Source organism: Ornithodoros turicata, chromosome 8 (assembly GCF_037126465.1).
Source record: "Ornithodoros turicata isolate Travis chromosome 8, ASM3712646v1, whole genome shotgun sequence".
Taxonomy (NCBI): Eukaryota; Metazoa; Arthropoda; class Arachnida; order Ixodida; family Argasidae; genus Ornithodoros; species Ornithodoros turicata.
In genome coordinates this window covers 6566278-6593318 of record NC_088208.1, presented here as the reverse complement: position 1 = coordinate 6593318, position 27041 = coordinate 6566278, and the positions used below count along the sequence as shown (strand labels likewise).

The window sequence follows — 27041 nt, the reverse complement described above, 5'->3', positions numbered from 1 at the left end:
TTTTTTTTTTTCCTGGTGACTGCACCGAACTTCGTGCCACGAGCCTCTGTGGGGGAGGGGTATATGTTTATTAAGAAAAAGAAAGGAAAGGTCAGCCAGACGAAGGTCGGCTTGCTATTCCAAACAGAAAAATGAAGAGGGAAGAAGGAAAGAAAAGGGGACGAAAAGAAAAGGAAAAGAAGAAAATAAAAGGGAAAAACGAAGGAGATAAGGAAAGGAAGAACACAAAACTAAAACTGAAAAGTCACACACACAGTCATACCTCGGCCTCGGTCAAGCCTTTCGGCTTAGGCGGGCGTATTATGTACTGTCTTCGGTTTTGTGGTTTGAAATAACTAAATAACGATCGCAGTTGTCTCTCGAGGTGAATACGCGGATTATTATTGAATAATAATAACAATAATATTAATATCACGAAAATGCCCGAAGCTCAGGAAAACAATATACGACTGCGTTCCTTACCGGACGTTGATGATGTACCATCCCGGGGGGCATTTGTGGGCAACTGGGATATTGCATCTCGGTGAGATTCATAAGTGCCACGTTGTAGTGAGGTGCAACCAAGGCGGAACCTCCGGCTGTAGGGAGGAAATAATATGTAGACGTGGTTTAAAGGTGCCATGAAGGGATAGTTTGATACCGAACTTTCAGCTCATAGGAGCCAGTTCAATAACAGTATGAAGACACTGAGCTACTGAGCTACGAGTATGGCATACACTCTAAATAATTTTACACCTTAAAGGAGCATGGAAATGATCGGAATAAAATATGACGGGAGAAGTAGAAATTATGATTCTGAGCCCTGTGATACATATTCGCACAAAAAGTTTGAGCGTAGCGCGCAATCCTGGAGCGCGAGGGAGCTTTGAATCTCGGCGGCAGAAATGCCCCCTCACTCGGCTGTCAGCCGCTGACGTCATGTGACCGCGCCGCCTTTTTCTTTATTTTTTGCGATTTCTCCGGCGCGCGCTGGCAAGCCGACTGGGAAGGAAGCGTTGTTGCTCATCGGACGCCGTGCGAAGGACAGGTGATGAATTGAACACTCTTTAGGCGACACGTCTGCTCTTCTCGACGAAACGTTTTATGGAGTTGGAGGCTAAGTTCCTCGAGCTTCGATTTCGCCACACGACTGTACCGGAGGCTGGTAAGTGATGCTGCTAAGTGTGAACGAACATTCGGATTGAAATATAGTGCTTCTTCTTGTTTACAAATGCATAGTCATGAAGACGCGGCGCAGTGACCAGTGTTTTCACTTGGAGATGTTGCCGACCATCATGACTTCTCCGTGTTGTGGTCAACACTATGGGCTCTGAACCGCATGGACACTGGCATCTCTGAGGCGAAAGAGCGGACCGATGAACGCATAGCTGTGTAACATTGCGCTTACCATATCTTAGTGATACCAGGAGCGTAACGTCTCCACAAACACTACAACATGAATGCCAAAATAAAGTTAGTAAAGTTCATCTGCTAGCGATCTGTGGGAAACCCCAAAATACATGGTCAAATAATCATTTTCTTTTTTGAATGGTCATACGCAGAATACAACACTGGCACATGGAATAAATCTCCAACTGACAGGAACGTATTTAGTCGTATCACATATATATATGCTGCACACACAGGCACAATACTGTTCACTAATGAACGACACCTCAGCACAATCGGAACAGAAATCACAACCGCGTACGATCCACCTCAACCCGGGCCGTCACTGCAACACAGAGGCCTGGCTACACCTTTTACACTGCCCGCAGTCTTGTTTTATGCAAAACTTACGAGACAAATCATGTAAGAACGCAAGTGAATGTCAAACGCAAATAAATAGCGACAGCGTCTCAGTCGGTAAGTTGCCATGATTCCTGAGCTAGCAGACGATTCTGGCGGGGAGCGGACGCTTCCGGCAGCCAATGAAGTGCTCGGACGCCTGACGTCACCACACGCCTGACTCGGCTTGGGGGAGACTGTCGCCGCGGAGCGCATTCTTCCAAACTAATTTTCTCAGGAAATTCGCGCTTTTCGAAGGAAATATTTTCCGTAACAGTTTATGAAGGTAGTATGTTCATATCAAGCGGTGAAAAAATATATGTTCCAAATGATTTCCATGCTCCTTTAAAGGGTGTAAAAGAACATGTGCATGGCGCACACCTTTTAAGGTGTAACGGAACACCATCAAGAAATCAAGGGTGTAATTGTATGGGAGGGTGTAATGTAACCTGCAGACCATAGAAGAGGCAGCTGGAAATTATTACAGCTTCACTGCGAAAATATAGTGTTTCTAGTTTTTACAGAAGGCACATGCTTGGTACTTTGGAGTGTCATTGTGGCTATCTTGGCATCACTCTTCGATCACAGCCATGCAAAATATTCTTTAAAAAGTCAAGAATATACTTTTCTCACACTGAACTTGTAATACTTTTCAAGTACACTACTCAGCTGTACCCTGTGTGAAGCAAAAATAGGACATGGCAGACACATGTTGCACAGCACACACATGTTATAGGTGATTGATGTGGGTATATGCGGGTATCATACATATCAGACACAATCACAAGAACTGAATAGTTATGCTTTTATTAGGTTGACATTATGCCATGCAGCATACATATCCTACATTACGTAGGCATGAAGGTATTCAAACGTATCACTTAATACAGCTTTATCACATAGTAGTAATTTTATATTTTCCAGTCATCTAACCTTGAAGGGGTTAGATGACAGTGTACCAAATGTTGAGTAACTGTGCATTTGGTCTTTATATCACAACTTGTATCACAAGCTTGTGTTCTGAGTACCACAAGGACTCCAACACTGCACAGGAACAGGAATACATTTAGCCTGTGAAATGGAGCCTGTCCCACCTCCAAATACACCCTCTGTTGCACCCTCATCACACCCTCCTGACAATGTCTCATAAAAGGGTGTAATTCGCCATAGTTCCACCCTCGAAAATTTTGAAGCCAAGGTTCTAGGGTATAAGATAGGCGTAATACATGAGAATACACCAATTTTACACCTTTAAAGGTGTGAAAATATTTAGAGTGTACACTAAAAAAAAAAAGGGTGTCAAAAGGTGGTAAGAGCAATTATCATATATTGAAATTGATACAAAAAGGCGTACGCTTCCCTCGCTCGCCGAATCAGAAGCGGTAACCCTATCATTCGTGGCAATGGTTGGTGGACAACGTGCTATGCGGCGAAGTCCTGTTTCGAGAGTGAGGTAGCAGGTAGAACTTTGCAACCTTTTATAGGCCCAACATATGCGACAACTACTGTAGAAGTGTTTTTTTCCGCGTGGAAGATATTTTCGCGTTTTCGAGCAGAGCTGCTTTGTGGATTGATTCGCGAGAACTTAAATTCGCGACACAGGTTTCCGGGAGTGCTTTGCTCTTGCATATCGTGCCGCCGTCAATACTCGGGCATATTTCGGCACGTACTAAGACATCCGTTGTTCACGTGGATTGCGGCATTCTAGGTCTATTCCTTTCTTCTCCACACAGTGATGGGAGGGAAGGCACTGTCAAATGGCCTTTAGGGACCCTGTAGGAGGCCATAGTACTGGCCGTGTGCAAGTTAGCCAGTTTATTTTAGCAGTTCTTGAGTTTGAGTTGAGTTTGATTATAGAAAAAAAAAACCGGAAGATATTGAATTCGTCACTGACGAATTCTGCTACTCCCACAAAGGAAATGAAATAAATGAAAGGAGAAAGAAAAGAAAAGAAGAACGGGTTCCCAAGGTGAAAAGCTAAAAATAGAAAGACATCACCCCTCCCAATCACCGAACTGTACGTGCATATGCGTAGCTACATCCCCTACAAGTGAGCTGAAGTGCAAGAAACAAAACTGCAACGGGGAACTCGACGACACATGCCTAGCATGCGGTCCTAAAATACAGATTCCATCTCACTGCTCAACTATGAATTTGACAAGCGCTGACAATGCCGCATCTCTCGTCCCGGGTTCCCATACACCCAGCACCTTCACTATATCGAAGGTTCTATTGTCCAAGCGGTCTAGAGCAAACTTCAATGTAGCCCTTTGGGATGCGTACCTTGTGCAGTGCATAACGATGTGTTCCGTGTTTTCCACAGGTGCACACACTGGACAGTTTGCTGAACTAGCCCTGCCGACTTTATGGAGAAACTGTTGACCGTACGGAACGTTAAGGTGAAACCGATGCAAGAGTGTTTGTATAGGTCGCGGTATGCTGGACGGAACACGGAATTTCAGATCCGGGTCAATCTGATGAAGCAAGGATGACCGCCTGTCGACTTGTAACCATTGCTTTCTGCAAATGTCTTCTGTCAGCAATTTTAACATGTGCTTCACATCTGACGTGGAATATATCACCGTGTGTTCCGTTGACGATAGGTGCGCTATATCCGCCATCTCATCTGCAGCTTCATTACCCCGTATGCCAACATGTCCAGGAATCCACTGAAGCAGTATGTCGTGGCCAGTGTCTACTGCTTTCTTGTATGCGATGAGAATGTCCCGTACTATTGGAGCCATACAGCCACTTCCCAAGAATGATGTTATGGCTTGGAGGCCGGCCTTTGAGTCGCAATATATGACCCATTGCGCGGGCTCCTGGCGTGCGGCCACATACTGCATTGCAAGCTGCATGGCTACCAATTCCGCAGCTGCCGACGATGTTCTGTGGGAAAGCCTTGCCATTCCTTCTCTACTATGCTGTGGTACAACAAACGCTGATGAAGACCCAGACGTTGACGTCGACCCGTCTGTGAAAATTGCGGTCCTACCACGATGGCTCTCCATCAGAGACAGACAGTACTGTTTCAACACTGGAGATGGTAGTGAAGCTTTTTGGTGATATACGCCAGGAACAGTCAGCGCGATACGAGGAAGTTGCAGTGTCCACGGAGGATCGACCGCCGTTAATGTCAACTGTGCTTTTGGTAAAGCACTGCGATATGGAGCTATCACGTTGATGAATTGCGAATTTCGACGTGCCACCTTCCTTGCAAGGGGGTGTTTGTGATGCCGCGTGCATAGACGAACGTAGTGCCGCACTGTTTCCTGCGTCCTTAGTACATCTAATGGAAGTTCTAAGGCTTCTACTGTAGAACGTGAAGAAAAACAATGTGCAAGTTTCCGGCGATGCAGAATCAAAAATAACAAAGATGCTCTGATGCTGCTTTGATGCTCTTAACCGTCTTTGTTATTTTTGCTTCTACTGTAGTTAGGACATTTGACGTTGCACAAGGTACACCGAGGCAGACTTTTAAGCTTTTCGATAGTACGCTTTGCAGTGTCCTCTCTGACGTGTCGCTTATTCCATGCAGTACGGGCAAATGGAAAGCCATAATCTGCCGAATAAGTGCCTTATGTACGGCGAGAAGAGACGCTGTCGACATTCCCCAGCGGGAGCCGCTGATGCGCCGTAGGATGTTGATGCGTGCGTCAGTTCTTTCCCTGAGGTGTTTAATGTGCGCAGCCCACGAGAGCTGCGAGTCGATTATTACTCCCAAAAACCGGTGATGAGACACTCTCCTTACTGGCTGGCCGTCAAGCTTCAATTGAAAAGTCTTCATTTTCTTTCGACTCAATGGAAGAAATACAGTTTTCTCGACTGATATGTCCATGCCCCTCTCCGTTAAGAAGGAGACCTACAATGTAAGGCATTCTGAAGGCGCTGCCGCAATGCGGGCAACTGCACACCAGAGCACCATATACAGATGTCGTCGGCGTACATACTAATGTGCACGTTCTTCGGCAACCGTTGCGGTAGGTTCGCCATGACCACGTTGAACAGCAGGGGACTCAACACGCCGCCCTGTGGCACCCCGCTTGATAGGCCATGACTGTCACTATTCCCGTCTTCGGTTTGCACATACACTGACCTTCCTGCAAGGTAGTCTGCTATCCACCGTAGAGACCGACCTTGTATTCCTAGGCTATACAGATCATATAGGACGTGGCTGTAACTGATCGTGTCGTACGCCCTTTTGATGTCTAAAAATGCCACCGCTGTCGTGCGACCTTGCGCGCGTTCATGTTCTACGAAGGTCACCAGGTCTAGTACGCTGTCCATATAGTGCACCTGCCCTTTCGGAAGCCAGACATGCATTCTGGAAGCAGCTTTTGTGTCTCGATGACCCATTCCACTCGACTTAGCACCATCTTTTCCATTACCTTACACACGCAGCTCGACAAGCTAATTGGCCTGAAGGATGCCATATCCCTGGGAGATTTCCCCGGTTTCAGCAAGGGCACTACTCTGGATATTTTCCATATCGCAGGAAGCCTGCCCTCATTCCAGCTCTTATTGATTAGACATAATAAAGTCTTCTGAGCGTTGATGTGTAGGCTACCTATATGCTTGTAGGTAACGCCGTCGGGACCTGGCGACGATTTACATCTTCTTGAACTTGAAGCGGCGTCAAGTTCTGCTAGGCTGAAATCAGCATCCAGGGCCGCACACCGCGCGTTATCGGTCAGCACAGTACTCCGTTTGGCATTTCCCACTGATACATGATATGCAGTTGTCGTGGATGATAGAGATGGCCTAGTAAACAGTTTGCAAAATTCATTTGCGGTAGACCTCTCATCAGTATCGTGATGAATAGCCAGAGCCCGGAAAGGGTAAGATTGCGAGTTTGCTGCCCCAAGCGACCGGACTACCTGCCATGCACGCGTCATGGGTGTGAATGGCGAAAGTGTGGAACACAAAGACCGCCACTGTTGCTGAGATAATCTTTGTAGGTGACGCCGTATTATACGCTGTAGCCGGCATGATTCCCGATAGTCGTCTGGGTTTCCGGATCGTCGGAATCTCCTTTCCGCTCTACGTTGAATCGCACGAAGCCTTTCGTATTCTGCATCGACGCGTGTTTTTCTTCACCGCAGCTGCAAAATCTTCAGCTGTATCTGTAGCTGCGCGGGCGATGTCACGAGCTGATTGGAATTTATAACGCGACCAGTCCGTTACATTCACGCGTCGCCGTTTTTGCAGTGAGCCTGAAGGACGGTGCTCAATGAGCACAGGCATATGGTCACTCCCCAATGAGTCAGTATGCGTGCCCCACTCAATACGATGAGCAATTTCAGTGGAGCATAGGGTGACATCTATACAGCTGTGGCAACGCAGGCCGCGAAAAAACGTTGATGACCCGTCGTTGAGAACAGTAAGGTCAAGGTCAGTCACTACACTTTCAAATATTCGCCCACGAGCGTCAGTGTGCTGGCTGCCCCACAGTACACTGTGGGCGTTCATATCCCCGCAGACAATGACCGGTGCAGGAACGCCAGCAAGTAGGCCTCTGATCTGTTCCTCGGTAACCCTTACGTTCGACGCTACATACGCACTGGTCACAGTAATGTAGGTGCTCTTGAGTCGAACGCGACACGTGACGTATTCGAAATTTTCATTTGTCGACACCCGTATGAGGGCACACGGTATGTCCTTTCGCACGCACAACATGGCTCTACTCTGGCTATTGGGTCGACGGGAGAAGTGCACCTCGTAGCCTGACAGTTTGAAGGCGTCATCGACTCTAAGTTCACTCAAGGCCAATATTGGGAAGCGATGACGGAAAATGAAGTTACGAAAATCTCTCATTTTCTGCTGTAAACTGTTACAATTCCACTGAAAAATAGTAGCAGACTTGATTGCTTTAGTCATGTGGAGGTTCATTCAGCCGTCGACGCAGGTGATCCTGGTGTAGGACTGCCTCCATTGCTAGTATAGCTTGTACCTCTGGAAGATCCCCCGCAGGTCGGGTGGTCTCGTAGAATTGCGCGTAAGACAGCAAACAGCAAGGACACGATAAAACTAGTACTTCTGATGACGATCTGCTACAGTTATCTTTTGCGGTTTGTCTATAGGAGCCCGATGTAAGGACTCTTTCGACCTGGTATTGTACGCTGAAGTGGTCTTCCTGTCGGAGGGCTCAGGGAAGGACTCCTCGAGATGTTTCAAGCTTACGTGAGATTTAGAGGCAGCTATACATTGGCATATGTGTTAGATCCCTTCGACTTTGCTGCTACTTGCTTCTTCGTTAAGTTTTGCTTTGGTGGTTTCGAGGTAGTGGGCTGGAGAACCTCTTGCTCGACGGCCCTCACGAATTCTGGGTTCGGTGGAGCCAATTTGCTAGTGTTAAAGCGACCGAGAGTCACTCTTTGCACCTGCGCGGCGGCAGCCGCTTTAGCTATTCGGCATGCGCCGTAGGTTGCTGTATGTGCGAGACCGCAATTTGCGCACTTCGGTTCTCGCCTCGCAGAGCATACCTTATAATCATGCGACCCCGAACAGATCTTGCACCGTTCTTCATTCCTGCAGTGCCGAGCAATGTGTTCAAAATTGGGTTGGGGGTGTGACGTATTCATTTACCGCATAACTGGTGAAACCCAGCCTTACTTCCGCTGGAAGGGGTTGTCCTGGTTGGAACGTAAGGATCACGCTGTCTTTTTCCAGAGGGCTGGATGTGCCGTCGTCAGCTCGGATGAATACGACTTCTCGCTTCACGGTTATGATACCGTAAGAGCTCAGATAAGCTTTTAGTTGCTCTTCAGAGTACTGCATGGAGACTTTACATATTCTCCCCATAGTCTGAAGATATGATGATGGCACAAACGCTTCGACTACGACAGTGGCGACTTTGTCAATTTGGAGCAAGCCTGTGGCTGAGGCTTCAGATGCGACATTAATAACTAAGCTTCCATCTTGGTTAATTCTGTGAGAAATGATTTTCTCCTGAGTTCCCTTCATTATTCAGTGGTGACGGACCTTTCATGATGTCTGTTGCAATTGTATTGGGGTCTACATCCCAGAACGACTGGGCTGGGTCTTTTGGTTTAAAGACCACAGGAATGCCCGTGAGACGGTTCTTCTTGTATGAAACCACCTGGAACGGTGTTGGGTCGTCGTCGATTTCAAAGTTCACTACTGTATCTCCAGAATCCAGGTTCGGGTCCTCGTGATTAGGATTCTGCCTCTCGAACTCATCATTTTCATCACGAGGCCGTTTTGTGGGGGGTTCAGAGTGCCTAGGGTGAGCAGCACTTCTGTCAGGCGGCTCTATTGAGGTTGTATGCTGGGAGCGTTGGCCGTCCATTGCTGCTGTAGCGACCCGAGCCCGAAGCCCGAGCGAAGGGGCCCGAGGTGTGACTCGGTGTGATGGATTGAGGTGCAAAGCTTGCCTTTCGTAAGAATCGTTGCAGAAAATTCCGTAGCTCGATAGACACACGTCCGCTTGGCGCGAGCACTTCGTCGTTTTCTTAGCAGTTCTTATTAATTATCACTCGGGGCACTGACCAGTTCGGTTGAGATGTGGTACTATCATTCAGGCTGGTTTTGAGAATGCGGGGAAAGGCATGTTCTGGCTTCGTGGTATAGTGGTATATTGCATGTATAGTGCAAAGCGTTTATAGGAGTAACAAAAGCATGATGTATTTTCATTTCTTTTCATCTTGCCTGATGGGATAAAACAATCTTCTACGCTTGGTTAAACTGCCTATGCTACATGGAGTAGAAAGGGTCAGGTAGTCGCGGTATAGCGTCGAACGCCGAACGATTTTCGCCATCATATGGCCAGAATTATTCGCGGGAATTTAAATTCGCGATTTTAGAGGTGTGTGCGAAAAACGCGAAAAATAATTCCGCGCGAAAAAAAAAAAACACTTCTACAGTATTACCCTCCAAAAAGGTGTAACTGCTCCATTCCTTTTTTTTCTAAGAGTGTGGAGGCAGGCCAACTGGTGGACAAACTCCATAATGTGAAAAGTCCGAGTCAGGGCACAACTAGAGGGACAGGACAAACACTCAACTCAAGTCATCCGTTTGTCGCATTTCACATTATCGACACTGAACCTTCCTGCTATCCTTCTTCTCGCCATATGTTCAGTAGTATCCCTTTGCGCTGAAGCAAAAGTACTTCGCAGAATTCAAAAAAGAAAAGGAACATGATCACACAAAGCCATACGCGTATATTCATCCTCACTTTGAAGGTTTATAGAATTAAAGGTCCTTTAGCTCCAGAGTAGGGATGTGTCAACCGAATCCGCGAATCCTACACTCTTAAAAATGAACTTCACCGCATAGCACGCTCCTAGCCAACCATCACCTCGAATGATATCGTTGTCTGACCTGATTTGTTGAAAACGGAGGGCGTACGCCCTTTCTGTGACAATTATCAACAGCATAAGTGTCACAAAAATGGCGTACGCCTCCCGTTTTCAACAAATCAGGGCTGATAGCGATATCATTCAAGATGATGGTTGGCTAGGAGCGTGCTATGCGGTGAAGTTCATTTTTAAGAGTGTAGGCAGGGATTCGAGATTCAGGAATCCGAATCCCATTGCACAAAACGGCGAATCGAATCTTTCGAATCCACCGACCACGTTCGTTCGTTTCTTTTTCAAATTGGCGCCTTCGGAGTCCGCTGAAAGCCTCATTGGCCGACGGGTGTTTTCTTGTTTCTGTGTGCACGTTGCTGTGGACTGAAAGAGTTCAGGCAGGAACTGCTACGTTACAAGTTTAAAAGTAATATGGTTTTGCTTTTAATTGTTGCTTTAGCTTTATGCAAATAATTCAGACTCGAGAATGTATGTATTTCTTGTAGTCGACGAACAATATGTTAAATAAATTAAGAACTATATGGGTATATTCTTAAACTAACTTTCTAACTAGTAACTAAACTTAAATAACTTTCTCCTTCTTCTTCAACTTCTAACTAAATAGCAACTTTCTAACGAATCTGAAGTATTTATTTTTATTTTTTATGTATCATATTCTGGTTCAAAACACTCTCCAGTAGGAGTTTTCCTTTCTTCTTGGCTTTTCGAACTGTTTTTAAAGAAAGGATTCGAAAGATTCGAGATTCGTAAGATTCGTGGATTCGCAGAACCTTCCTTGGATTAGGATTCGGATTTGGATTCGGATTCGCAAAATTCTGGATTCGTCCTATCTCTACTCCAGAGTCTCCAATTTCAGCACGTGCACGCAGCACTGTGCCGAACTGCTCATAATTTGGGTATATACGTATTCCACCTTATTTTGCTTGGATTGTACAGGCATAATGTACTTTCGGTGTATTTGTGCTTGCGAGTCACGGTACACAGCCAAATGTTTTAAGTATCACCCACATAGGCCTATTACCCAACGGAATAGCGCGCGAAGTCTCACTATTTTGCCAAACCTCGAAGGGGCTACACACGCAACACGCTATGTCTTATGGGCATTTGCGGGGCATTCAAAGAATGGCCCTCACCTACGAAATAAAGGCCGAGGGGACACGTGACAATACTTTTCTTAAAAAAAAAAAAGTGCCACTTTTTCTTTGTTCTTTTAGAGAATGTCAAAGCTAGTGGCCTAGAAATCTGGACTCTTGCGGAACTGCGACTTCACTCTAAAAACAAAACTTCACCGCAAAGCACGCTGGGCGCCAACCATTGCCACGAATGACAGAGTCACTGCTTGTGATTGGAAGACAGAAGGGGGCGTACGCCTTTTGTGGCAATTTTCATATACCCAAATTGCCACAAAAAGGCGTACGCCCCGCTCTCTCTTCCAATCAGCAGAGATAACCCTATCATTCGTGACACTGGTTGGCGCACGTCGTGCTATGCGGTGGAGTTCTGTTTTTAGAGTGTTCATTACAATTTTTCGACTCGGACAGCGGCGAAGACTGCTTCTTTCAAGTACACTCTTAAAAATGAACTTCACCGCATAGCACTCTCCTAGCCAACCATTATCTCGAATGATATCGTTACCTGCCCTGATTTGTTGAAAACGGGGGGCGTACGCCATTTCTGTGACACTTATGCTGTTCATAATTGTCACAGAAAAGGCGTACGCCCCCTGTTTTCAACAAATCAGGGCAGATAACGATATCATTCGAGATAATGGTTGGCTAGGAGAGTGCTATGCGGTGAAGTTCATTTTTAAGAGTGTACGTGGTCGCGATTCTCAGTCTCGCGGATCTCACACGCGTGTGGGGGTCTTCCGCTACGGGAGAATGCACTGTAAGCACTTTCACTTTCTCTTTTCAACAACAACAAATAAATGATGATGATGCAGCGGGATGTTTCGCCGCTGAGGCGGCACCCTATCCCATTGCTTGATGGGGAGGAGATGGTGAATGATGATGATGATGATGGTTTCAGCTTCTGCTGTGACGTAAGAATTAAGATCCTGTCAAGTATTTCTGATGCTGTGAGAACTAAGGGGCTATGAACATATGTTACGTCACTAACCGTTTAGTTAATGCGAGCAATGTTTCCAGCTTCCATATAGTGCATGTTGTCTCAATGCAAGAGTGGGTGCACTCTTAAAAATGAACTTCACCGCATAGCACGCTCTGCGCCAACCATTGCCACGAATGATATCGTTATCTGCCCTGATTTGTTGAAAACGGGAGGCGTACGCCTTTTCTGTGACACTTATGCTCATAAGTGTCACAAAAAAGGCGTACGCCTCCCATTTTCAACAAATCAGGGCAGATAACGATATCATTCGAGATGGTGGTTGGCTAGGAGCGTGCTATGCGGTGAAGTTCATTTTTAAGAGTGTGATACGTACCAGCGATAGTGGTGTCTGTCGGATGAACATTGACGTCAATGTTATTCCCATCTTCCCCGTATTTTTGCGGTGGGGGACTGTGTGGACTGTGCGTGCAGCTGCACGGAGCTGTTTCTGCTTTGTATGCTGCCACCACCCTGAAAAAAAAGAAGAAGAAAAAATGAAACAAAAGAAAATGACGATGTTGATGTTGATAGAAGAGAAGAAAGAGAAAATGACCTCCTGGTCGGAGGCCTTGAGACGAGAATGAATGAATGAATGAATGTTTACACATTCGCATACATTGCTTAACTGGAAGCACGGAGTACAAGCTACCGGTGTTTGGGTTGCCTTGATCGAACGCAGTGCGCCTTTGGCAATGAATATCAGTCTTAAGGAACATGCCAGCCAAATTGGAAGGACGATGTTTGGGGCATATAGTTCGCAAAGTAGAAGCAAAACCAAATATATAAGAGAATTATGTAAGGCGGATCGTGGAGTTTCCATCTCAGATGGAAACTCGTTTAGCTTTATCTTTACGATTGTCAGTTTTCCTTGATATTTTTAGGCCGTGAGAATGGTTAAAGTAAAGTAAGTGGAACGAGACAGTTTGTATAAAAATGTGTCCCCCACTGTACCTCTTTCCGGCTGCCAAGATACCGACCCCAAGAACGAAGAGACAGAAGAGTATCCCGATGACAGCGAACACCAGCACGATCACTAGAAGGTCGGTAGACTCGAGCTCCACGAGGTATTGCAGGTTAAATCCTAAATAAAAGTCAGAACAAAAGTAAGATTCGAGTTTACGACAAGTTTTTTTTATTTCGTGTTAGCGCCGCGAAGCAACTGTGGCTATGAGTGACGTACAGACGTGGACAGATGGAGAGAGGGAAGCAGGAAGGAATAGGGGACAGGGGTTAACAGTTTACGACAAGTGCGTCACCCGACACTCGATTTCTGGATACATGGGTTGATGAATGTTTAAAGGGGTTGAGAATCCAAATCCAAATATTACACAAAATCATGTTTGAAATGTAGATTTATGGGTGCCAAACATCTCCGTCCAAACCCTTTCACGCTGCGCTCCCGCGCCACGGAGTTAAAACGCTTTGAATATGAGGAGATCCTTTCAGTCTTGGCTCGCCTCCTCCTCGCCCGATCTCGGTATGACGTAGTACCGAGTGCTTCACGGAAGTGCGGAGTTCCCGTCCTCATGACGACGCCCGTAAACAGGGTCGCGACGCGGCGAAGTGAAATGAGGGGAAGGGCTACGACGTAGAGCCATAGAGCAACCGGTCAAGGCGTCACTTCCCGTCGACTTCATGGAGCTGCCAGGCACCGTGTGGCGCCACGATCGACGGGGGCCTCAAAAATTGGAGATTTTTAAAACTCTATAACATAAAAAATAATAGGAGGTGGGAGGTGGGACTTTGCGTACGGAGTGCGTGGAGTAAGGCGTACAGACTCTGCCAGAGACAAAGTTCTATCCGCGTGGTTTATTTATTTATTTATTTATTTTAACATACTGCGAGCATAGAAGCCCTAGCAGGAGGGGCTCTTTCAACAAATATGTGTGATCTACAAGAGCGCACAACTACTATAGAGAACACGGAAACAAAACCGTAACAACACATAACACAGATAAAATGGTTAAAAAGCAAGCGAGCTGGTGGCTAAGATCCATGACGAAAACCCGAGACTGGGAAAAAGACGAAAACAGACGACACATAACAAAACAGACGACAATAACATCACAAACAAAATAACAAACATACGACATAACAAAACAGACGACAAAACAGACGACACATAACATCAAGAAATAATTCTTTCCAGCTCTTTGACAAAGTTTGGAGACTGGAAAGCATCGGGTGGGAGAGAATTCCAGTCCTCAACAGTTCTGGGGAAGAAACTCCATTTAAAGCAATTCGTTTTAGCAAATATTGGGGACAGTAAACGATCGCTCTGTCTATGTCGGGTCCGCCTTGCCGTCAGCGGTTTTATACAGTCTGGTAATTTCAATTTGAATTTTCCAGACAAACAATTATGTAGGAACGTTAATCGTGCTATTTTTCTTCGTGCTTGTAGGGAGGGGATGTTATTCTGTTTCATTAAGAGAGTTGGTGAGTCAGTTCTTCGATATTTGCCAAAAATATACCTCACTGCCTTCCTTTGAACTTGCTCGAGACGGTTAATATCTTTCTTGGTTCCGGGGTCCCAAACAATTGCCGCGTACTCTAACTTAGACCTGACACAAGTATTGTAAACTAAAATTTTGGTACTCGCTGGTGCGTTTTTAAGCTTCCTTCTCATAGTCCATAATTTCCTTAACGCTGAAGAACAAATATCTGCTATGTGAGATGACCAACTAAGCTCACTAGTAAATTTCTCAACCCCTTTGGATTCACGAGGGACTGCGAAAAAAAAAAAAAAAACATTAATTTCCTTTCGCCTTACAAATCAACCTTACTCGAAGCATCAGTCTCGCAAGTCCCCTTTGCTTCCTGCTGCCCCCTCTCTCCCAATCTGCCCACTTCCGTACAATGCTCACAGCCACGATTGCTTCGCGGCGCTAACACGAAATAAAAAAAAAAGACAGACAAAGACTCGATCAGTGCGCGAAATATAAATGCCGTCAGTAACAATTACGCGATTGCAGGAAGTGTTCGAAAGAACCCATAAAACTTGATAGTTTCGGATTCTCAAAGAGTGCGTGACGTCACCAGGAACTCTGGCGTCTGCTCCGTAGCAACATAACGCGTCTTCCCTTTCCGCCCTGCGTTGGACAGTGTCTGTGACTTTTCAGTTTTATTTTTGTGTTCTTCCTGTTCCTTTTCTTTCTTCTTTGTCTTCTCTTTTTCTTTTCCTCTTTTCCTTTCCTTTTCTTCTCTCTATTTTCCTTTTCTTTTTTTCCTTTTTTGGAATAGCAAGCCGACCTCCGTCTGGCTGTCCTAAGTCCCTGTCTGTTCTCTTCATAAACGTACCCTCCCTCCACCTGTGACCGTCACCACCACCACATTGTGACAATTCATATAATACCAGAAGTGTCACAAAAAGGCCTACGCCTCCCGTTTCTAAGAAATCGGGGGCAAAACGACATCATTCGGGATGGTGGTTGACTATAAGGTCGTGCTGCGCGGTGAAGTCCCGTTTTTAAGAACTGCTTTGGTTTTCTGGCCTAGTATGGCAAGCAGTTCCCTCATGACCAACACCACAACAGTGAAGCAAAGATGTCGGCAACTTTCAAGGAACAATGTTCTCAGACACGTCATGACGTCATACTTCTCAAAACCAGGAAGCAATATTCTAATATATCCGCGAAATGTAGAGAGACAATATTTTGGGCGAATACAGCATGAAGCATAAATCAGGTAACATTCTGAAGACACGAGATTTAGCACATGGCACTTTTAAGACGGGGAGGATGTCCGGCCAATGGGTAAAGCACTAAACTGAAACAGTGATTGGCCCCTATAAACTCTAAAAACAGAACTTCACCGCACAGCTCGCTGTGCGCCAACCATTGCCACGAATGATAGGGCTATCGCTTTTGATTCGAGGAGAGAGGGAGGCGTACGCCTTTTTGTGTCAATTATCATATATCCCAATTGGCACGTACAAAAAGGCGTACGCCTCCCTCTCTCCTCGAATCAAAAGCGATAATACTATCATTCGTTGTAATGGTTAGCATACAGCATGCTATGCGGAGAAGTTCAGTTTTTAGGGTGTATGTGTGTTCAATTTAAGAAGGAAACCAAATCTAGTGCGTCAGCTACATACGCCGTTGGAGATAAGGGTGCGCTATAGCGCGCCAGGAAAAATACCGCAGCGCCATCACGTAGTGTGGTGGTGGTGGTGATGAAAACCGGCTTGCCGTTGTTAGCGTCACTTATGTGGGCCGCGTCACGACTGTAGCCAGGATGCGATAAAATGATGTGATAACAGATGAAGGAATGATGACGGCCGAAAGTTAAGATCTAGGGCCACTGCCAGAAATGGTGAGAAGTCCCAGCAGTATTCTTGTGGCCGGTCTTAGCAGCCAATGCGGAAGCAGGGTGATTATAATGGGTTACGTCATCTCGCGGAGTAGTGTGCGCGACGTCTCTGTGTCCAGCCATCCTATCTGGGGCGCAGTTATATTTTGAAAGCAGATGGACTAGCTTTCTTTTCTTTCTTAAGTTGAACACGCCTATAGTTCGTATACTGTCTGCTGTTTGGAAATTGTACGAAGAAAGGTGCAGCGACAAAAAGGATCTCGTCAGAGGTGTCAAAGGATCTGAGGGATTAGATTAGCAATTATTGAAAAAATATTAATAAAGTGCGTAACTCACACTATGAATCCATCAATTCTTGACGAAATCATTGCAGAGAGGAATACGTTACGTCCTCCAAAACTGTCGCGAATGTTTTGCAATGGATGAGCATCAATTGCAAAACATTCGCGACAGTTTTGGAGGACGTCACGTATTCCTCTTTGTAATGAGCATTCTCTTGCTGCGGTGTCCCCCGCAGTCGCAATGCAGATACTCACGGTGCTGATGATGCTTTACATGATGGAAGAAGTTTTTGGCCATGTTGAGTACAACTTTAATGCCCCATAATTCATCCTCTCTGTGAAGTGGGGTAGACTCCCGTGGCTGCCACGGGGAAACATCTTGTCTCATCATCACTTCTCCTTCATTTATTTATTGTTGTTGTTGTTGTTAATGCCCCTTTAAGATATCGATCAATTCCTAATTATTATACTTGTGACAATTATTGTCCGGTTACGATATCTAATTATTTCTGTAATATATCTAATTATTGTCTGGTATTGTTTCGCTATTTAAACATTCATTTAAAAACGCTTTCTCGTCGTTTCGATGTCGTCCGTGAGATATTCCTGCTTCGGATTCCTGCACGTGAAGGTACAGAAATTCCAGCCGACACTAGTTTTATGACGGGAAATCGAATCCCGCCAGACTGAAATGGATTCGGCCGATAACAAAGGATGTGAATTCAAAGCACTTTATCCACTGTGATTCTGGCAGGTTTCATGTACACTTAACACATCTTTGCTTAATACGTCTTTTTCGAGGCTTCCCGAGGTGTCTCATAAAACACGTCATGTAAATCAGAGGGTATAAATTACGGACGCTGACCTATGCGTTTTGCCAAGCATTTTCTCACGCTCGCTGTTCGCTGCCACAACTCATAAAGATAACAGCTGATGTGTGCTTTCCTCATGCACATATTTCGCAAGATCATATTTCCACAGCATGCCCTCCTTCGTGTGTACCTTCAATCCCAACTTCCTTTTAACGGCATGACCTATTACACAAGCTTATTCTCCACAGATGAACGCATATAATTGGAGATTCTTACTTTGAATTACTTAAGACGTGGCGATTACCTGGCGACATGAACGTCTTGAAATCTGGATACCCTTTGACATGTAAGGCCGAACAGCTTTCGCTTGCGTGCCATCTTCCTGTCTGCCTTGCAAGAACAAGTTGTTCTTTCAAGAATACAAGCTGCATGTCATCCGCGCTCGGTCGTGCACTCCGGGAAGGAGGGAATGCATGATGCAGAGAAAATGGAAAGCCCCAGGAGCCTCTTTGCCCCACGTGCCAAGTAGAAGCTGACGTGACACACATACTCATTGACTGCCAGCGGTACGAAGATCACCGGTCGTGTCTCCGGCGCCTCCTTGCTCATCTAGGCCAGTGTTTCCCAAAGTGTGGTCCGCGGACCCCTGGGGGTCCGCGAGAGTGTCCGTGGGGGTCCGCGACCGTCTCTCACATTTCAGTGAGGATTTTCGTCCCCACAAACACGCGCTCGTACATGCTGCCCGATTTCCAAACACCCAGAATTTCCAAAATTGCTCCAAGCATGCTTCAACGGCTAGCTTCTAATTTCTGAGAGAAAAGTCCTGCAATGCACGTTTGTCCGCGTTATAGACATACAAACAAGAAGAACAAACCAGTCCGGAATCCTTTCTGAAGCTGTATCAAAAGCACGCAACAGCTGACGAGGTGGCTGGTTATGCACTAGCTAGCATGGGAAATACAGTGCGTCATATTGTTTTGCTTCGAGTTCGAACTGACTGAAGAGTGTTCCTGTGTTATGCGCATTTTATATTTGGCAGCCTGCGGACCTCTTGCAGCGATGGTGGCACTACAGATGATACCTCGCACTGAACGCGGCGTGGGAAGTCAACTTAGCTTCTGTCTAGACAGTCACTTGACCACCTTTATGCTTGCACAAATGTAGTTTCGTTCCTTGTTATACCCTGTCGCGCATATCAAACGTGGTCTGCAGTGCAGTGTACACAGCGCGTATTCCGGTATATTTGTGTGTGTGGTGTGGGGGGGTCCGTGAATTTGTTCTCATCGCTTCCGGGGGTCCGTCACCGCCAAAAGTTTGAGAAACGCTGATCTAGGCAACCGAGAGCTTTCCCTCGCGGTCCTACCTGGCCCTACCCAGCACGCTGAAGTCACGTCTCCGCTGACACGATTCCTTCGGGAATCTAAACTCCTGGCCATTCTCTGATACGCCCTATGCGCACCGATCAGTGAAGGAGCTGTTTATTCTGTATTTTTTTCCCCATAATTTTATGTGTCTCACCTGCTTGTATCTGCCTTTGTTTGCTTGATAGCTTTTTGGGAATAGCAAGCCTACACCGTGGCTAACCTTTCCCTTCTCTTTTGTTTGTTCATTTACTTCGCGTTAAACATATCCCCCCCCCCCCCCCAGGAGCTGAACATTTTCCAAGTAAACTTAGAGATGGCCGAAATCGCCTCCAATGCTCTCATATCGAATAGAGGCCATCATGCAGAGAAGGATCACTCAATAGGGTACTCCTTTGGGGCACCCCATGCAGTGACTCCGTTGTCGAGGTACCCGTGCGTAAGGATGGGAGATCACCCGCATCACACGGGCGCTTCCCGCGTAAGGAAACTCGTCGGGAAACTCCTTATTTTATGTGTAAGTGAAAGACAGCAGCACAGTGAATTTGGATCAAGAGATTCACTCTCTCCATTCGCAGTATGCGGGGTCTGATAACCAGCGACGTAAGACGATCTCCACGGCGAGAAAAGACGCTGATATCTCAAAGACGGGAACCCTCAAAGGCAGAGCAGAGATTTCGGATAAACCCAAATTGCTATATTTTTCCCGGCGTATGTCTTTTCGAATATTTCGCTGAGTATTTTTATTATTTTTTTATTTTTTTTGGGAATAGCAAGCCGACACCCTGTCCGGCTGACCTTTCCCTCGTTTCTTTGTTATCATTAAATATATCCCCCCCCAAAAAAAATCCAGGAACCCCACCCAGGCAGATCTCTCGGAAATGGCACTCCACCACCACCACCTACGGATAGCAGATGGACGAGGAGCGTGCTGCTAAGACGTGACCGTCTTTCCATTTCATTCTTAGGCACATTATTCATTCCTAGGCGCGTTAGGCATTCCATTATTAGGTACATTAGCCATTCTTAGGCTCATTCTTACCACCGGCAAAGGGGTAGAGTACCGCCCCTGGCCATGAAACTCCCCATTCATAATCTAACATACAGTTGTTGTACGCAAGTCATGGAACATTGCCCATACCATCGTCATCATGTATCTCTCTCTCTCTCATGGCACTGCGTCGCTGAGCAATTGCCATTCCTTCCACATCAATGCTTCCAACAGTTGATCCCAGTTTGGTTGGTTTGTTGCGGGGAAAAATAAAATGAAGGATGTGGTGCCCACGAAGAGCGCTGGCTACTCCAGTTCCATTAAATATTCCGTGACATAAAGAAAGTGATAGTTGAGGAGTGAAAACGAAAAGAAAATAAGCAGTCGCGTATCACTACGTCACATATGATTCTCACGAAATATCTCTCGTCAGGATACAGCATCAATTCGTCGGACGTCACTCAGTGTCGCTTTTACTACTGAGTTGCGTAATCATTTGAGTCAAGTGGAAACTCGAAGCTGGAAGCATGGGTAAGGCTACTACAAAAAGTAACAGTTAGCCTGCAAAGATAGCGACTGAGTTACAGTTAGAGTCACTCTTCTTGAAATGTAACTGACAGCTAAAGACACCATTTTAACGTAACTTAGCTGCTTTACAGTTATCTTCTAAGGAAAATAAATAAGCCGAAAACGTTACCACTTTCGCTTTAGCACCTGTACTGTCTCCCGGAGCTATACCGCCTTATAAACGGAGTATTTTCCACGGGCCTTAGCCCTATAGCCCTCTAGCTTGTACTGTGCCTGCTTAGTTAACTACCCACACTCTTAAAAATAAACTTCAACGCATAGCACGCTCCTAGCCAACCATCACCTCGAATGATATCGTTATCTGCCCTGATTTGTTGAAAACGGGAGGCGTACGCCCTTTTTGTGACGCTTATGCTCTTCACAATTGTCACAGAAAAGGCGTACGCCTCCCATTTTCAACAAATCAGGGCAGATAACGATATCATTCGCGATGACGGTTGGCTTGGAGCTTGCTATGCGGTGAAGTTCATTTTTAAGAGTGCAGGCACAGTACAAGTGCAGTAAAGCGGCATAATTATGCCGTGCCTCAAACAGAGTCTTTACCACGGGTCTTAGCTTTAGCACTTGTACTGTCCCTACGTAGTTATGCCGCGTTATAAACAGAGTATTTTTCACGGGCCTTAGCTTTCACACTTTTTTTGTCCATGTGTTCCAAGGCCGCGTTATAAACAAAGTATTTTCCTTTTCCACGAGCCTTAGCTTTACCACCTGTAGTGTCCCTGGGTACTTATGCCGCGTTATAAACAGAGAATTTTCCACGAACCTTAACAGCACATTGGGACTAGGCCGTCCTGGTTGTATATCAGATGACAGAATTCTTGAAATTTCTGGTTGTTACAAATGGCAGTGTACTTGAAGCCCCGACAAGATGACACTAGGGAACTGACGCGGGGAAAGTACTGCCATACCTGAGTTATTTAGTTATATAGCTACATTTTACAGTTACTTTAGCCAAAGCGGTCACTATAGTTACAGTCGTAAGTTAGTTTTGTAGAAAAGTATCTAGTTACAGGTAGAAGTTACACGTAAATTAGCTACTACCCTATACTGATCTGGAACACATCCTTCCCCACTGTCGGTACCACCAGCCTTATTCTGGCCTACATTTGCATTGTCTATCAACCACTCAATCAATCAATTCTTTCGCTCTCAAGCTCCGTGCATGCGGTCCACTGTCAAATTCCGATCAACAACGCCAGACCGTAAAAATACTTGTCACTCTTCTAGACACTGTAAATATCGGCGTTTTAAATTCATCAAATTACAACCAGCAATGGGGCAGAGTATTGCCTATCGCAATGAAATAGACCACTCATGATCACAGAAAGCACGTGTTGTGTTTATACGCAGGACATACCTGAAGCGTTCCAGGAGCGTTCGATGGCAACCACAAGAGATACACTTACGAAGTACGCGACCAGAAGCAGGAGGCGTGCCTTCGGGGTCGCCATCCAGTCGCACTTTGTCGCCTGTTATCGTTCTCCCAATGAGTCTTGTCTCGGAGATAAATACAATTAGCTAAATCTACATTGCGTGACGAAGGTCCAATACATAACAATCGTTCGGAGAATTCCGGCGTTTTTACAGTCCCGTTGCAACATAGAAATGCTCCGTAGTCAGGAAGTGGTAACAAGTGCGAGCAACGTCTCCGTAATATATTCTGCTCCAATTATTACTACATGCCGTTGCAATAGTTTGCCCACGACGTTGTCTAGCCTTAAAATGCACAAGTGTACTCACAAAATAATGTATCGTTAAAGGCCATTGTTGACAACAACAAGAACAACAGATAAATTAATGATAATGGATGAGGAAATTCGCCACATGAGGTGCGGCCCACTACCCCAAGGCACAATGGGCAGGATGAGATCTGTCCTGAGGATGAGGTGATGAACGATGCTAAATAGGGGTCGATGGTCAGTGGAGTCAGTGAGACGTCATCAGAACGGTAGGCAAAACCTAAGCAGACAAAAACACACACACACAGCACACGGGTACACAGGCGCATCATAGGGTAGAGAGGAGGCCAGTTGTCATTGTTGAACAGATACTGCTGCTTAGTCGAATTCGAGATTCTTGGCCAGAGAGAGCGCACCACATAAACAAAATCGTGAGGCACTCTACACGTTAAAGCAGACAAAAATGTTAGAATGTACTCTGCCTAAGCGCAACCTCCTCCGTTACCCCTTTACTCCGCATGTGCCTATCTGCGCGTCTTAAGCGCGGACCCCATAACAAGCGACACGCGACGCGCTGCAGAATTTGTCGCTGTCGCGTCTGGTCATGGCGCGACTTCCTGGTCCATTTGAGCAGCGACATTTCGTCACCGAGAAATGATGTTTTTGGAGAAGCAATGCTTGTTTTATTCGAGCTAAGTTGTAAACTGCCATAAATATACCAAAAATAGTATTTCATTCGTCAAAACGAGGAGAAATTGTAATGAAGTTGCTATGTAATATTCGCCGTAACGCAGTGGCGCTGCGGTTGAAGTACCCAACGCCCCGCCCACTTCTTCGTCTGCTAGTTTTATTGGTTGCCCTCTCCACCCTCTCCCTTGCCCACGAGTTCAGTTCTTGTTTCACGCCGCCAAATCTAGCTGGTTTTGTCAAACAACAGGCAACGAACTCAGCGACATGCTACAAATATCTACTGGGAGTAGATGCAGAAATATTGAGCCGCGACAAAGCTTTTTTGACGTTCGTGTGGCGGCAGTGACGTCGATTTTGTCGCTTCTCGCGTGTATCTGCCGCGTGTCGCTTGTTATGGGATTCGGGCTTTAGTGTCAGACACTAAGCTCCTGGCATACAAAACCCTCGTATGCCCTGTCTTGGACTATGCATCAGCGGTTTGGTCCCCGTATTCAGACCGAGGTGTTAAAACCTTCGAAATGGTTAAATCCGTGGCAATTATACATTTATCGCTAAGCGGTGCTACACATACTTTTCCTCAGCTTTTGCGCTTAGCTCTTTCGATTTGACTCCCCTTAGTCAGCGGAGGACTCTTGATAGGTTTAGGCTTTTACACAATTAGATCAGCTTCAATGATCCATACTTCGTCATCGCGAGACCCTCTTCACTACGCGGTGTACATCATCTGAATATTGTACCCCTTATGGGTACAATACCCTGGGTACCCTGTACTCCTTCGTTCACGTATCGATGTTTTAAATACAACCTTGCTGAGATTCATTCTTCTACACAAACCCGCCAATGGAGACACTGTCCCGGTCCCGACAATCCTGCCGACCTTTTGACGAGTGGTGTGTCATGCCGACGCCTTCTGGACACTTCGTGCAGGTAGAATGGCCCGAGTTGGCTGTGCAGTCCTGAATCCGGGCCGCCAGGTTGACACGCTACAGCCAATGCTCCAGAAGATGTCCACTCCGAGGCTAGGACCCCCGACGTTTTCGCAGTGCTGACAGTGATCAACGAGCCCATCCTGCAAGTACGAAAGTACAGTTCGTTCTCCAGACTGCTCCGGGTTACGGCATGGGTGCTTCGGTTTGTTCACGGCAACAGGAGCCCTTCCCGCAAGGGCAGGGGTATGCCTAATTCAGAGGAGATTAATGCGGCAGAGCACTATTGGATTAGAACTGCTCAGCGTGAGTCTTTAGGCTGCAGCCTACCACCCACACTTCTCTTCGGAACACCTCCTTGTTTCGCGACGACGAAGGGATCCTCCGCATGCAAGGACGTCTCCAGTACTGTGCCTTTCCTGATGCAGTCAAGCATCCTGTAGTCTTGACCTCGGACCACCCTGTCACAGCTACGATTGTCAGGCAGACTCACTTACGGTTGCTGCACTCTGGCGTCCAAGGAACACTGACGGACCTACGGGAGGCCTACTGGGTTATTCGAGGACGGCAAGTGGTAAAGAAGGTACGCCGGCACTGCTGTCGCGTTTGCCGGCGAGCAAAAGCCCGCGCGTGTACTGAGACTGCTACTCCCCTGCCTCGGAACCGAATATCAGCTGCAGTGACATTTGATGTGACAGGAACCGATTATGCTGGGCCACTCTTTTACAGACCACCTTACGGAGAGGGCAATGTTGCTAGAAAGTGTTACATCCTCATCTTCATTTGCGCCGTCACTAGGGCAGTTCATTTAGAGCTCACAGAATCTATGGGTGCCGAAGACTTTTTGAAGGTCTTCAAGAGATTTGGGTCGAGGCTAGGTATGCCAGGAACAGTATATTCTGATAATTTCCGCACCTTCAAGCGTGTGTCCCGTGATCTTTCCTTTGGCCGTCTGTCACAGGATCCAGATTTCAAACGGGTTCCTTACGGTACATCGGATCAGCTGGAAATTTATCGTTGAGCGCGCCGCATGGCGTGGAGGCTTTTGGGAGCGACTAATACGAAGCGTCAAGGTGTGTCTACGGAAGATACTGGGCAAGAGCACCCTAACATACAGCGAGCTTGCCACTTTGTCACGGAGGTGGAAGCCGTTCTGAATTCACGGCCCTTGACTTATGTCATGTCACAGCAGTACATCTCCGATGGCCGATCGGATGAACGATTATCCCCATCAGTTATACGACGCACACGCGTGTGTGATATCTCATTTGCGTGTGTCATGTGCGTGTGCGTGCGTGTATGCTTCATATTTTTTTTCATCGTCATCCCACTCATATATTCACCCACATGCACAGAGGTATGGTGTCGCAATTGTTGCGGTGAATCACCTCATCTCATCGTCAATTATGTAGTAGTTGCTGTTGTTCCGTTCTTTTTGAGCTGGGAATTGCCAGCCACCGTGCAGTACAGACTATAACCATTCCCCCTTTTTTCATAATAAACATTGGAATTCGAACTGGAAAAGAAAGAAAAATATGGAGACGTTAGTCCCGACCCAGTCAGAACTGGCTACTCCAAAACGCGTTTGTGAGTGGAAAAATAGAGCCAGAAGAGGTAGAGGGAAGCAGGAGACGAAAGCATAAAGGAAAACAGGGGAAAGGAAAGGTGGGGGGGGGGGACGTTAGGCACTGAGAAACACTCACTGGTTCATAATGTCAGATACCGCGCGAACACAGTGTCACAGAAGTTGTCACAGAGTGCCAAGCAGGTTCGAAGCGGTAAGGAAGTCCATCAAGCAATGCCCTTACCTGGCGATGGGGAGGTCAGCAACCGAGAGCCTTCCCAACGGAGAAAGCGCGACTGTCCAGGCGGGCTAGTGCCGCCTCGAGGGAATGACGGGGCACTCTGTATCGAGGGCAGGCCTCGATAACATGCTCTGTGTCCTCCAATACCTCGCACTCAGAACAGTCCGGTGAGGAAACCTTCCCAAGTTTAAATACACTCTCAGAAAAAAGGGTGGAGCAGTTATACCTTCCAGGAGGTAATATTTGTCGCGCATGTTGTGCCTAAAAGGTTGCAAAGTTCTACCTGCTACCTCGCTCTCTCCAACGAATGATAGGGTTACCACTTCTGATTCGGTGAGCCAGGGGAGTGTACGCGCGTATTCAGGAGTCGCCATACATCCTTTTTGAACGTCTCAAACTTGCCATGGGTGACTGAGGGAGGTGGAATACTTCGGTTTTGCTCTCACTTCCACGATGGAAACTCGCACCTTCTCAACGGTACATTTTTCGCGGTACAGTTCGTGAGGTACGTACGGGCTCCGACGTGCAAGGACGAATGTCATTTTTTTATTCCGTGTCAGCGCCGCGAAGCAACTGTGACTATGAACAGACGTGAACAGATGGAGACAGGAGTGGGCTACAGGGGGGGGGGTTAGTAAGCGTCCTGGGCTGACTTCGTGGGGAATTCTGCCGACATTCGTCTGGAGAGTCTTCGGAAAACCCAAGGAAAACCTCAGACAGCGAAGCCGGTGTCAGGATTCGAACCCGCGTCACCTCCCAGTCTCCGCGGGGAAGGCCATCATCCTAACCGTAACGCAGAGTTCTGCACGTTACTCGAAATTGATTACAATTACTGTTACTACTGCGCCAAAAGTAATTCTTTACCGTTACAAATTACTTCATCAAAAGTGTAATACGTTACCGATTAAAAATGTAACGCGTTACTTTTCCCGTTACGTTTAAATTGTGGGCCACAGCAAAGCCAACAAGCCTGCAGTGTGTAAACATGCAGCTCTTGTTGCAAATTCTAGTGACACCAACGTACATAATAAGTGAAATTCACAAATGAAAGCAACATACAAAACACATACACGCGTTTATTACAGATTCATATACACATTTAAAACAACATCGAAACATCCGCTTTGTTTTGTTACTATTGTTATGTTCGGCCCGCACAATTTACCAATACAGTCACCTATTTTACTGTTGCTCCAGTAGGTCCCGGTTTTAAGGGATTATCATATTACTGTGGTGTGCATGGAACACGTGTGGACTAGAGGCGGGCGTCACAGTGACCTCTGCGTCATTGCTTCAGTTGAACACGTGGTGGAACAGAAGAACAGATTGGCTTGCTGAAAATGGTTGCCATTGTTGACAGAAGGTTAAAAAAGTAATCGATTATTCAGTAATTG

The 27041-nt window shown here is 46.4% G+C and overlaps 1 protein-coding gene across 3 annotated transcripts in view; it reads right to left on the bottom strand.

The window, feature by feature from the left end:
• Positions 1-23970, bottom strand: part of LOC135365883 (uncharacterized) — a 37032-nt gene extending 13062 nt beyond the window's left edge. Inside the window, exons 1-4 of one of the 3 annotated variants that reach the window (XR_010413982.1) lie at positions 23751-23789; positions 13158-13287; positions 12541-12677; positions 463-578 (exon numbers count right to left, since the gene is read on the bottom strand). Coding sequence is in view for 1 of the 3 variants with exons in the window: in XM_064598568.1 (XP_064454638.1) it covers positions 463-578; positions 12541-12677; positions 13158-13287; positions 23794-23815 (405 nt within the window). In the remaining 2 variants the exon portion in view is untranslated. The other 2 variants (XR_010413981.1, XM_064598568.1) reach the window with 2 other exon arrangements.
• Positions 23971-27041: the final 3071 nt, after the last annotated feature.